Here is a 13,557-nt window from a genome sequence, read left to right on the forward strand (position 1 = left end):
TAGGCACCCAGTAAATATTTGTGGTTCGATTGAATGAATTCATCATGTATAGTAGAAGATGGATTTGGGTGTATTGGGGGATATATATATTAGTGATAATAGTAAATTTTAAATATCACTGACAAGTTTGAGGCACTGTTCTAAGTGGTGCGTGTGTGTGTGTGTGTGTGTGTGTGTGTGATTTGATCCTCTCAGCAGTGCCATAAAGTAGATACTTTTAATGTCCTTATTTTACAGATGAGAAAACTGAGACACAGGGAGGATAAGTAATTTGTTTAAGGTTACACAGTAAATGGGAATCAAGATTTAACATTTTTTTACCGTTTGTTTATTTTTGAGAGACAGAGAGAGAGAGACAGAGCACGAGCAGGAGAGGGGCAGAGAGAAAGGGAGACACAGAATCCGAAGCAGTCTCCAGGCTCTGAGCTGTCAGCACAGAGCCCAACGCGGGGCTCGAACTCACAAACTGAGAGATCAGGACGTGAGCTGAAGTCAGAGGCTTAACCAACTGAGCCACCCAGGCGCCCCAGTGTGAATCAAGATTTAAACCAGACAGTCTGGTACCGCTCTGCTATGTCTAGTTTTGGGCAAAATAGCTTCCTGGCACTTTTTATGAATTTCTATGTATTACTTAATTTTGATAACACTCATGTGAGGAAAGGCATTATTATCCTGTTTTACAGATGCGGAAGCAAGGGCTTAAAAAGTTATACTGCTTATGTAAAGACACACACAGATAGTAAGTGATGGAGCTAATCCTGTAGTTTTACCAGTAATGATGATGCCTCCATGTGGAGTCTAAAATACCCGTGGGATATGAGTCTTAAGGTACTGAGAGGTAGGGTGCCTACCATTTAGGTCCTGGGTAGGGGGAGGATTTAGCAATTCCATCTGCTGTGGTAGCATTAGCATTTCAAGTCTGAAGGGATAAGGGAGATCTGAGGCCTAGCAATTCCAGCCAGCCTCATGACTGACCAGATGGAACTTTGAACTCAGGAGGTTAAGAATCTTAGCTTCTACAATAAGCTGTAACTTAGGGGACTAAGGAATAGTTATTGCTTTTTCTTATAGCCTCAGAAACAGACAGCTTAGAAATACTGAATGTCAGTACTGGAAGGAACCAGTTCTAACTTTCCACAGTCCACTATTACCCACCTCCCTCATTTTATAATGAGGAAACCGAAGAAGAGAGTAATTAGGTATCTTGCCAACGCACAATAAAACTATTAGACACAGCCAGGAATAGAGGACAGGGTCACGTTCTTGTATCCTTTGCCCCGTGCCTTATGACTTTCTAGGTTCCAGGTTTATCACCTCTTGTTTAAAACTGTTCTGCTGTTGTAGTTACTTCTTTACCACCGCGTGGTTCCGTTTGACTTTGACCCCCTGGAAATATTAACTTGTTTTTCCTTCTGTAGCCAGGCATATACTCACTCTGGCAAGTCGTCTGGCTTTACCTCCATTAACAGTACTGCTATCAAATCACCCCTGGCAGGAGCACAACTGGCACATAAACTTCAAGTTGTTCTTGGAGTGCAGATGAGATTCTTGTGAGCTATTCATACACCTGGTCCATTTTCGTAAAGCTTGGAGGCCATAGGCACAAATGTAGTTTGTCTAACTTTCTTTTTTTTTTTTTTTTTTTTGAAGTTGCAAACTTCTCACCTAAATGTTAAGAGTGCTTATTATAGATGATCATGTGCAGCGGTCTTACTCCAGCCCTTGCTATAGGTGTATCTCTTAAGGCACAGAATGGTAAAATGCAACTCGATTGTAAACAACTTTGTAACTAGTATTTACACCTATACCTCGTGCCTTATACAGTCCTACTCAGTTAACAGATCTTCAGTTCCCAAATGTAGTAATAGCTACTGTTTTATTTTTGTTTCACAGTCCTTGCAGAAAGGTGTAGTAAGGCTACAATTTACAAAGGAAGTCTACTTTAGTTAAAACCTACACTAAACAAACAAACAAACACAAAGTCACAGCTGGGGCTCCTGGCTGGCTCATTTGGTGGAACACATGATTTTTGATCTCAGAGTCGTGAGTTTGAGCCCCACGTTGGGTGTAGAGAGTACGTAAATAAATCTTTTTTAAAAAAAGTTACAACTAAAGTAACATTTAGTTTAGCCTGCAAAAGCAATATATTTTACTTGTGCTTATTCTTTTATTCCCACCCTCTTTTTTAAAATAATTTTTTTAATGTTTATTTATTTTTGAGAGAGAGTGTGAGTGAGGGAGTGGCAGAGAGAGAGGGAGACACAGGATCTGAAGCAGGCTCCAGACTCCTAGCTGTCAGCAGAGAGCCCCATGTGGAGCTTGAACCCACGAACTCCAAGATCATGACCTGAGCCGAGGTCGGGCACCCAACTGACTAAGCCACCTAGGTGCCCCCCAACCCCTGTCTTCCTTAAAAGACATTTTCTTCCATGTTTTAACACTACCATGAGGGCAGTCATCTTCCATTTGCTTAATAACTGATTATGTAGAAAACATGTACAGGACCACCAATAATCTAGTAATTTGCTGATCACTGAAATATTTTGTTTTATTTTTTAATGTTTATTTTTGAAAGAGAGACAGTACGAGTGGGGGAGAGGGAGAGAGAGAGGGAGACACAGAATCCGAAGCAGGTTCCAGGCTCTGAGTTGTCAGCACAGAGCCTGACGCGGGGCTCGAACTCACAAACGGTGAGATCATGACCTGAGCCAAGGGCTTAACCGACTGAGCCACCCAGGTGCCCCTGATCACTGAAATATTTTAAGTGTTGGGCTCTACTCTTTTGGCCTTGATTTGTTCCTAAAAGCTTCATTATGATGCAGATCATAATGGATTATGGTTGATGCAGATCAAGCAATGGAAAGTGGATTATATACTCCGACAGAGATAATATTATAATTAAGGATTAAAACCCTATTAAGGACTCACCACAAATAAGTCAGAGCTGTGGGCAGTGGTATAACTAAGCCCCTGTGAATATAAAGTAATATTCTAAAAATATATTGAACACATTGATTATGCAGGTTACCCTCAGAGTACTGTAAGGTATACATACAGTATATAAAATCTGACCATTTCTTAAGCTCTTAATGTATGCCGGACACTGTGGGCAAATTGAAGCTGGCTAAGCCCTTGAAAAACGTGGACTCTAATGAGGGACAACACACGTACACAGTAACTTTAATGTGAGGAAGGCTGAAAATAGTGATGTGACCAGTGATGTGACCCAACACTAGAGGAAAGGGAGATTGCTTTTTCTAGGTTAGATTCCATGGCAGATCTATCATTTGAGCAGAACTTGAAGAATTTGCCTATGAGGGTGATAGAAGTGAAGGCAGAATGAATGCATTTCAATTTGAGAAAATGGCATGAGCAAAGGCATGAGGTGGGAAAGGACCTCATCATAATGACATAAGTAAGAGCTACTGTTTATTAATTACTTAGCGTATGCACACTTTTTAAATCCTTGCATCAATGGTGTGAGGTATTATTATTATTTGCGCTATACAGATTGGGAAACTAGAGGGAGAGGGAGGCTAACTAAGGGGTAGAGTCAGTATTCTCACCAGGTCTGTTTAATTCCCAAACCAGTACTCGTAGTGCTGGTCTTCACATCCAGGAAACAGTGGGCAACACAGCTTTTGTAGGGATGGCGTATGTACAGGGATATGGAGCGGAAGACCATCTGGAAAGGATTTATAGAGGGTTTTTAGGAGGCAATGAAAATGGATAGGGATGGACAGATAACAGGCTTGGAAGAATTGGCAATGGATTGTTCTGGGGACTAGGGAAAAGGGGAGAAATCAAAGATGACTGAGGTTTCTATTTGGTTGACTGAAGTAATAGAGGTGGAAAAGTGAGAAGAAACTCGTTTGGAGGGTTGAGGGGAGGAGGAACAATGGAGCAATCATTTTGATTTGGGATGTGTTGCATCTGAAATACAGATGAGAGTGGCTCAATCGGTTAAGCGTCTGACTCGACTTCAGCTCAGGTCATGATCTCATGGTTTGTGGGTTTGGGCCCCACCTTGGGCTCTGCACTGACAGTGCGGAGCCTGCTTGGGATTCTCTCTTTCCTTCTCTGTCTCTCTGCCCCTCCCCTGCTCGATATCTCTCTCTCTCTCTCTCTCAAATTAATAAACTTAAAAAAAAATTTATAAAAAAATAAATAAAATACAGATGAAAGATACCCTCGGAAATTTAGGCAGCAAATGTAACTTCTCATTCTGTTAAAAAGTTTGGATTGAAAGGAAGACCAGACGACAATGACTGGAGGTTGCTGACAACTAAGGCTTTATCAGAATCAACACCCTGACCTCAGAGGGCCTGTCGCTCTTGCATGTCATCAACCTTCTATGTCGTGGCATCACTCATTGCTTCACTCCATATTCCCTCTGTGGCCTTTACACAGCTTCCTTTACTTCCCCCGCTGCTGTTCTCTCTTCTTGTTGCATCTGATCTCTACCTGCCCTGTGATCGCTAATCCTTTGACACCTCTGCGTTCACCTGGTCCAACAGTCCCCTTCTCTTTTCACTTGCCTTTCTCTCTAGCGTACACATCCAGGTCAGTATGTGAGTTCTGCCTTCGCTGGCATCTTACAATACCTCTTCCCCTAGACATTACCGTCTTCTCCATTCCACATCCAAAAGATCATTCTCTTAACCGGTGAAGGTCCTAAGGGCCAATGAACCAGTAATACTAATTTTAATATGAAAACCATCAGCTCTAGAAAAATTATCCTGGATGATGGGAATTAACACTGAAAGAGTCCCTGGTCCATAAAGGGGACCAAAGCAGGCATATCTCATCGGGCTTACTTTGTGCCTGAAATCTCTGGTACTCTTACTGGGTAACCTACCCTAGGAGTGAGCAAAGCAGGTAAGTTAGGCCACCTTTATTCTCGTTTTGTCTTATTTCCAAACTTCTGAAGTATGCAGAGAAGAGGGAGCTGGTAGAGGAACCTAAAGAGGGAGCAGCTTCTGAGGTCCCTTAAGGTGGCATCCTGTCTCTTCCCAAAACCAGATGGGTGAGTAAAAACCCACTTTAGATAGGAACTTGGAGGCAGCACTAGTCTTGATTGGAAGCTTTGGCTCCCTCTAAACCTACACCGTGTAGCTCCTGACTAGCCTCAGGTAAGCAGCTCATTTACAATTGGCGCCTGTGTTGTCTCTGCAGCTGAAGGCCCTTGGACCTTCATGTACATAGCATAGGGAGCCAGCAGAGGGAGTTGTGGCCCCAGAACTTTCTTCAGAGATCCTAGTTTCTGATTTTGTCAGAGATCTTCCCTGGCACCATCCGAATCAAATCTCCCTTGCAATAAGAATTTAACTTGAGATATGCCTGAGTCTGGTGCCAGACCCCTGGTGTGAGCAGATGGGGAGGTTCTGCATAGCTGTTTAAACTTGAAAGCCATAAGGAACTCTTGATTTCAAGGAAACGCCTGTTTACAGATCCAAATCAAGCAACTCTTGAGAAATGGGAGTGCCTTCTTGACCTCGATCCTTATTGATCTTGGTATCAGCACCTCCAGTGACGTGTCCTCAGGGGCGGGAGAAAATTAACAAGTGCCTTACACACAGGGAAAGAGAGGAAGCCTGACTCTTGCCGTGGAAAGTGTCCACTGGGGAGGCGGGGGTTGAGTGTTTGGGTAGCATTAAACAGTGAGTGTCCTGTGGGAAGTTCAGTGCCTGGGTGCAGAATTTTGCATCAGCTCTGATTTTGAATCAAAAGCAGAAGGTTTGAAGGGGGCCAGTAAGGGACTTGTCAGGCAGTTGACTAATGATCTTAATTTGAATAGAAAGCCTCTTTTGAAAGAGGATGCAGCTTCTGCTAGATATTGTGAATTTCTGAATCACTAGGCTTGGTTCTGCTTTGGGGCACTCAAAAAACCCTGGCATTTCCAAACCAGCTTTCCCTTTTGCTTCAGGACATAGATTACCCAAGCCTGCACTATGGAGAAGTGGGACGGTAATGAGGGCACCTCAGCTTTTCACGTGCCTGAGTGGATGGTGAGTTCTTTGGTCGCTTTGCTTTTCCTTCTGTTTCTTGGTAATGAGGCAACCATTTCTGACCAGTGACGAGGATCACCTGTGACAAGTCCCTACCAAGATGTGTGGGTGGGAGAGCAATTATTACTCTAATTTCTGATTAGCTCCTGTGTCTTGGGTCCCCCCTGTTTCTTAATTGCAAGTGAAACTGGGAAGGGTCTGGGAGCTGCCTGGCCAGAGTCAGCTACTGCCTGGTTGTCTGTGCTGGGCTACTGCTCCTGGTATACTGCATGGATTGTGTTGCCCTGTGAGTGCTTTGCACTCTGTGTGCAAGCTAATGCTTAGTTTATTTCTCAAGGGGGTAGAGAAAAAGAATAGTGAGGGGGGAAAAACAGAACTTGTAGAAATGGTGGTCTCTCAAGTCTCTGAAAAGATGTAAGATATTTCTTCCCTAACTGCCCATTTTTTCCCTCCAGTCAAAACATTTCCCCAAACACTCTTTCTATGTATATTTCTGAAGGGCAGTCACTATAGCTCTCTTGGTACTGTTCTTCAAAATGCCATATTTGCCCGATAGATAATTTTACTGTAATTTAAATATAAGGACTTATTTTTTGATAAGAACTAGTACATAACACCTAGTATTTTAGGTCCAATTTCAACTTTTGATTTAAAAACAGCAACCATCCTCATGTTCCTAACTGGTCTCTTCTAGGTTTAGCCTGATTTGTTACAGTCTGTACCAGCAGTATGTTTGTTTATATCTATATCTATATCTATATATCTATATCTATATCTATATCTATATCTATATCTATATCTATATCTATATCTATATCATCTATCTATATATATAATTTCCCTATGGAAAACTAGTTAGAATATATATATAACATACCCTAAGTTCTTTTCAGTGTTTATGGAATTATGGACTTAAAGAAATAACCATCAGTAATGAGACTGAGTATATAGTAAGCCTGACAAAGGCCCTGGAGAGCCTGCATTTCAACTCTCATTGTCACAACTATTCTTTATTTTTTGTGTTGGGGTTATTGCTGTTGCGGTTCTTTTTTTTTTTTTTTTTTTTAAGTTTATTTATTTTGAGGGTGGGAGGCAGAGAGAGAGGGAGAGAGAGAATATCAAGCAGGCTCAGCACTTTCAGTGTAGAGTCCAACACGGGGCTCTATCCCACGAACCATGAGATTGAACCTGAGCTGAAATCAAGAGTTGGACGCTTAACCGACTAAGCCACCCAGGCGCGTCTTGCTGTTGTTGTTCTTAATGTTGTTTCAGAACCTTGTGCTCAGTGTTAGAATGTTTAACGGAAAGAAATCCTACCCATTCACAGGCTTACATCAAATAATGTAGTGTTTTAACATTGATGGAAAGGATTCACATAATAATTCTAGTTGGATTTTAAGTTTGTATTTGAATCTCCAGCCACTTGCCAATAATAAGAAAGTGGAGCAAGAATTTTGGTTTTCTTTGGGGAAGGGCCACATTCAGATATTAAACTTTGGTACTTCTATAAAGGAATATTACAGAAGAGTTCGATAAACATTAGTGCATCAACTCAGAATCAGTAAATGTTTTACAGTTACTATATTGAGGGTTAGCGTATAACTCTTATTCTCGTAATAGTCCTCACTCTTTTATCTGCTCAGTACATCCTCTCCAAAGGAGCTTCTACCAAACCTTTACCTCTTTTTATTTATGGGAACAAGAAAAATGTTCTAAAAGAGTTAGTGACTTTGCTTTAAGGGATTTGATCTAGGACTGTCCAACGTTTAGAAGACATTCTTTAGTAAAGCACAACTCTGCTTTGTTTTCAATACAGCATTTCTCATTTCTTGGCCCTTCTCTCTCAAAAACCAGGAAAATACCTTTGACCAGCAAAAATGTTTTAACAACAGCAAGAAAGAGTAAGGAGGGGCTTGTCAGTTTTTCATCTATCTTTTCCTTGCCAAAGATTAACCTCTTGAGGCTTTCTTTCAGATACCACATAAGTCATTAATTCCTGACCTAGTCTGGAAGTAGTACTTCATTAGGCTGCCACTGATAGCCACTTAGCCAGCAAGGTGAGCCACTGAGCATCCTCTAGTGTATATTGCCTATAGACCTTGCCTATGAAATATTAGGGTGCTTTTTAATCCCCAAGAGCAAACCCTGGAGCCATCTCCCATGTTGGGTCCAAATTTCAATTTAAGAAGGCTTTAACCAAATGTCTGACTCATGTTCCAGTTTATATATTAATGTAGTGAAATTTCCACTGAGACCGTCCTTGACTCCAAAGGAAACATTACAAGGCTCTCAAACCTTCTTTCAGGAGGAAAATTTAGCAGAGGAGGTGCATCATAACGTGTCCTCCTTTATTAATGATCGCCAGCAATAAGGGATTCGCATACCCCTCAGAGAACAGGACTCAGACCACAGCCGCTGACAGTACTCACATCTCTGACTCCCAGCAGGGAAATAAGCCAGGATGAAGTTCGAAGAACCCCCATCTTGATAATTGATGAGGTAGACCTTCAAGTTAACATTGTATCAGTCCCTGGAAAACTTCTGGAGCCTTTGCTCCTCAGCTGCTTCCATGTGAAAGATTTTTTAGCCTTGTTCAGGAATTTTACTGCTAGAAGGTTGGGGAACGTATCCTTTTAAAGACTCTTGTTAATGTTTTTACTTCCCTTGAGAAATCTTTATAGTCTCAGCTGGTAGGTGAAATACCTCCTTTTATGTGTATGGAGATCAGCAGTAACCTTTTTGTTAAGTTTTTACATTTTAGTGTTTCCTCCTCCCATCCAAACTGTCTGTAGTACTTGGTACTTTTCCATGGGAAATCTGATTGACTTTCTTGAGTACCCAGCCAGCTGGTTACCCGATTTTCTTTGGGCTAGAAATATTCTCTGTTATAGGTGAAGAATCTGTTCAGGCAGCTCATTTGGCTTGGAAGAGAGAGATGTGTCTAAGAATGCTTGAACTATGTGTACTTGGAAGTGGAACGAAAACCTCTAAGGCACCTGTTGGTAGAGGTAGCTTGACTATAACTGTGGGTCAGGATTGACACTTAAAGGCAGAGATCCATTTGAGAAACCGATAAAAACTATGGCCCTCTCCCCAGGAAAGTATACACACACACACAATTTTGCATTGTGTGTTGGGGGTGGTGGTCTAGACATCCATGGACTCTAGGTGAAGAGCTTTTGACCTACAAGAATAGAGATGCTAATATTTTGTACCTATGTATCATTATGTGGTCTCCAAAACCCTCTTATGTACTTTTTTTTCCCTCAGTGCACATTTGACGTAGGCAAAGTAGACATTATTGTTCCCATTTTACAAATGAGGATTATTACCGCCAGTGTTAAGTGCTGAAATGGTAAGAAATGGAGATAGAACCACTGATGATCATCCTTTGTAATACTGCCTTATGTATTTGAAAAGGAATTGTTTTCCCTTGGCCTGATCCTCTTTAGGGTAAATAGATCTTCTGTCTTCCCCATGAGTCCTATTTTTTCCTAATGTATTAACCATCTATTCTTAATAGCCTTAAATTGTGAAAATCAGAATTAGACCCAGTTCTCTTTATATCCTGTGTTGGGTATAAAGAAAGGATCACCTCATACTATTCTGTGACCTTTCAAGTAACCTTTTCTTTTATGCCTATGAATATGCCTCCATGGTTTAGTCACAGAATAAAATGGTTGGCCTAGGAGAAAGTCAAGAACATTAGGGCTGCTTTATTCATGCTTGGAGAAAGTGTTAGGGCAATGGTTCTTGAAGTGTAGTCCCAGAGCAGCAGCATTAAATCACCTGGAAACTTGCTGGAAATGCAGAACCTTTGGCCCCACCCAGATTTACTAAATCAGAAACTCTGGGGATGGGGCTTAGCAGTGCCCTTTAATAAGCCCTGTGGGTAATTGTGATGCACCTAACGTTTGAGAACTACTTTGTTAGATAAACTTGTTAAGTGGTAAGGCTTTTCCTGTCGGTAATAGTGTCCTAAAATGTCTTCTAGTTGGATTTAGTATAGATCTGCAGCTACCTCTGGCTCAGGTCTAGTCAGTTAAGCAATGGACCAACAAGTTCCCTTTCACCTGAGTGAGGAAAATCCAGAACCAGCTGAGAGTGTACTAGGAAGAGCAGAAGTTTAGGGATTCATCATGTAAGCAGAAAAAGACTAGTCTGTCTTATCTGCTGAAATTATGAGTGAGAGATCGGGATTGTCATGGGTGACGGTGAACATCATATTTGAGTTCAGTTAATTTCTCTTTCAACTTTTGGTAGTAACACTGGGCAAAGTTGTCAATTAAATGGCTGTTAGATTTCATATTCAATGGCTATGATCAGCCATCTCAGAACTGTGGTCTGATCAGAGCTCCCAAGATCATGTGGGATATAATTTCTGAGACCCAATCTAATAAGAAAGTAAGTTTAAAGCGTCATTTGAAATAAAATAAATTTAAAGATAAATCAAGAGGAATGGGGTGGAGCTAGTACACCTAGGATTAGGACCAGGGGAATTTTTGATCTTCTGATTAATATCATAAGGTGTGGTGTAGTAGGAAGAACTTTGGCTCTGTCATAAACACAGGCTCCCGTTCCAGTCCCATCACTGACTTGCTGTGAGACCTCCAGCAGATCATTTGTTCTCGCAGGGCTGCACTTCCCTAATTTGTCAAATGGGAATAATGATGTCGACTTTGTAAGATTCTTATGCTGCTTGATAGAAGTAACAAATACGCAGGGCAATGTACATTTTGTAGGAACTTAATAAATATATGCCCTTCTCTCTTTATTCCATCCTTCCAGAGACCTTTTCTCTCAAAATAAAGATTATCCTAAAAAAAGAATCTACCATTTTACGTTCTTTCTTGTGCTCAATAAGCAGTCTCTTTTGTTAAGGAAGAATTCAGATCACATTCCCACCCGTCTCTGTAACATACAGTTGAATGTGGCTTTCCTATTTAGTGGGTCCCTTTCAGAAATCAACAAATAAATAGTGTGATTCTTGCCCCTTTCATTTGACTCTTTATTTGGTATGTAACAAGGTCACTGTGATTCTGGGAACTCTGAGGAAATAGGAAATTCTCCTTTGTAGTCACACTTCCCATGAAACACACAGTTTTTTGAAAAACTGAAAAAAGCACCACCTAATCAGCAACAATCTTGAGTTGGGACTAGAAACCGTAGGTCAAAACCTGTATAAAAGATGCACAATTAAGAGTAAAGCAACGGTCTGAGAAAGTTGATTCCCTTGGTGTCATAGCTGAAAGCAATGTCCTCAGTCTGACAAACCCAAGGATACCGGGTGTAGAGTAGAGGCTGCCTCAGCATTTGGCCCCATTTCTTCCCTTACCTTCTTAATAAATTCCCTCATTGTTTTAGTGGCTCTGTAGTTAATTTTTTTCTAATGAGACTAGGTTAACCAAAATCATCTGACACGGAAAAGGAGGAGGTAAGGTTAAAAAGGAACCTAATTAGCAAGTTAATTATAGTAGGCAAAAAAGTGCACTGGTTATATAAATAAGCTATTGTTATGCGCATGCAAGTTGGGCCTTGTCAGGGGACTTGTTAAGGTTTAGAGGTCAGAGGATCTGTGTAATTAGGTGTTTAGGAGAAAAATAAAATAAAAGCAAAACAGCTCCGAGAATTAGGAATGGTTGATGAGCCACTAACAGAAATGCCTTATTAAATTGGGCTCTACTGCTGGAGGGGTTGTTGGAGCTGCCTCAGGGATTCCAGGGAAGGGTACCCCCCCCCCCAAAAAAAAAAAGCTAGTTGGAACCAGAGCCAACAGAATTGCTGATGAGGAAAGTTTAAAGGCCTACCCACAAGGGTCCCTGGACCGGAGAGGTGGCAGTAGGGCTGGTAATGTCACTATGCTGAGCAACAAGAAGAAATACATTGTCAATGGCAACTCTGGGATTAAAGCCCAGGTGAGGCTAAGCTCCTATTTACCAGGCTTGCTGCTGCCATAGCCATTATTGTAAAAGGCCAGCTGCTTTTTCCTTCCTTTGCTGCTTTCATCCCTGCTTCTGGCATAAGGTGAGCTGCTCCTCTCCCAACACTCTTTCCCTCCCTTGCTTATTGGAATTAGGCAGTTCTCTCTGAAATTGAAAAGGAGGGTTACCTTAAAGGACTCTGATTTCAGACAAGGTAGAAGAGTTAGGGGTTCAGAAGGTACCAGAGTCCTCTACCCGGGGTGGGTAGATTACTGTATCACAAGGTGAACTGTTGAGTGAAGAATGTAATGGCATTTACGGAGAATCGAGAATGGGGCACCGGGGATGACCTACTTAAGCCATGTGTTCTGGTTGTCAGAAAAAGATATATTTCTTGGGAAAAGAATACATCTCATTCTGTATAAGTGGTTAGTCCCTTTCTAATATTCTTCTGTCTTAAAATTGAGGTCAGTGTCTAATGAGTAAACAAGACTGAGGACCCTTTCTGAGTGGAGAACGCCAGCGTAGCCTAGTCTTCTTTGGTGCCAAAAGACCTTCTTTGGTGCGGGAAGAATTACTGTAAATGGAGAAGACTATAGAGAAGACAGCTCTGCTTAGGGAAACTGGATTGAGAAGATGAACAGCCAGATAGCTACGTGGTTTAGTGTTATTGGGGTAACGTGGTGTGCATCCACCCCCCCCACCCCACCCGTGATCCTACAAATCTAGAGAAGCAGAGTGGCCGGCCCCCTCTAGTGGTGTGTGGGTGGGAGGGGGTTGTTAACATATCTGAGACAGGGTTCATCTGTTACTTTCTTAAAAGGAGGCACTGCTGAAGTCAGTGACTCATCCTGGCCTCTGGAAAGTCAATTACTGCTCCTTTTCCTAGATGGGCCTCTGGGAGAAAAAAAAAAAAAAAAAAAAAGGAAAGAAAAAGAAAAATGACACCATAGTCTTGAACAAGGGTGGTGCAATGAAAGCCAGAGTTTTCAGCCTGACTGCTATCCCCCTCCCCATCTTTTCACCCACCTTCCCCTGCCCAGCTTTTTTTTGTGCTAAAAATTCTTTTACCTTTAGATTTGGCTTAGGCTTACATTTACTTAATATCCAACCAAGTACAGACAGTGAAGTTAGAATAGGCTACTTCAGGTTCATTGTTTTAGCATGTGATTACCTACCGTGTGTCAGGTATTTGTGCCTACAAATCTATAGCCTCCAGGATACAGATAGATACTTCTATTCAGTGTGGTAAGTGCTGGACTAGGAGGAGTACAGGGAAGTTCACGTATATCCCACGGGAGTACATAGAAAGAGCACTTTATCTTTTTGCGATAAATTGCTACTTTAGCAAAATGATGAATTTTGCCATTTTTCACCTTGCAAAGAGCTTCTGATCCAATGAATTTTCCTATTACTAAAAACAATTTGCAAACTCTAAGGTACTAACACAAGCTTCATTTGTTGGTATAGCTATGAAAATGGTATGAATTTCCCTAAAATAGGCATGCTAAGCTAATTCAGTGTGGCATTAGTGTCCTTGTCTCACTATTCAGATAACCCAATAGTTGCCTCTAACTGCAGGAAATACTAGCTGTCAGTCACTGCTTTCATTCTGGTATGCTGTGTCT

The 13,557-nt window shown here is 41.5% G+C and overlaps 1 protein-coding gene across 7 annotated transcripts in view; it reads left to right on the forward strand.

The window, feature by feature from the left end:
* AHCYL2 (adenosylhomocysteinase like 2) overlaps positions 1–13,557 on the forward strand; it is a 165,145-nt gene that overhangs the window by 105,911 nt on the left and 45,677 nt on the right. For 3 of the 7 annotated variants that reach the window (XM_042971982.1, XM_042971988.1, XM_042971996.1), the window contains exon 1: positions 5,937–6,008. The exons of the other annotated variants lie outside the window; for them this stretch is intronic. In XM_042971982.1, coding sequence (XP_042827916.1) covers positions 5,952–6,008 — 57 coding nt within the window. In that variant the 5' untranslated portion in view covers positions 5,937–5,951. Of the gene's footprint in view, positions 1–5,936; positions 6,009–13,557 lie in introns of those variants that run through there. 7 annotated transcript variants of the gene reach the window in all.

This window comes from Panthera tigris, chromosome A2, assembly GCF_018350195.1.
Source record: "Panthera tigris isolate Pti1 chromosome A2, P.tigris_Pti1_mat1.1, whole genome shotgun sequence".
In the NCBI taxonomy this organism is placed as follows: Eukaryota; Metazoa; Chordata; class Mammalia; order Carnivora; family Felidae; genus Panthera; species Panthera tigris.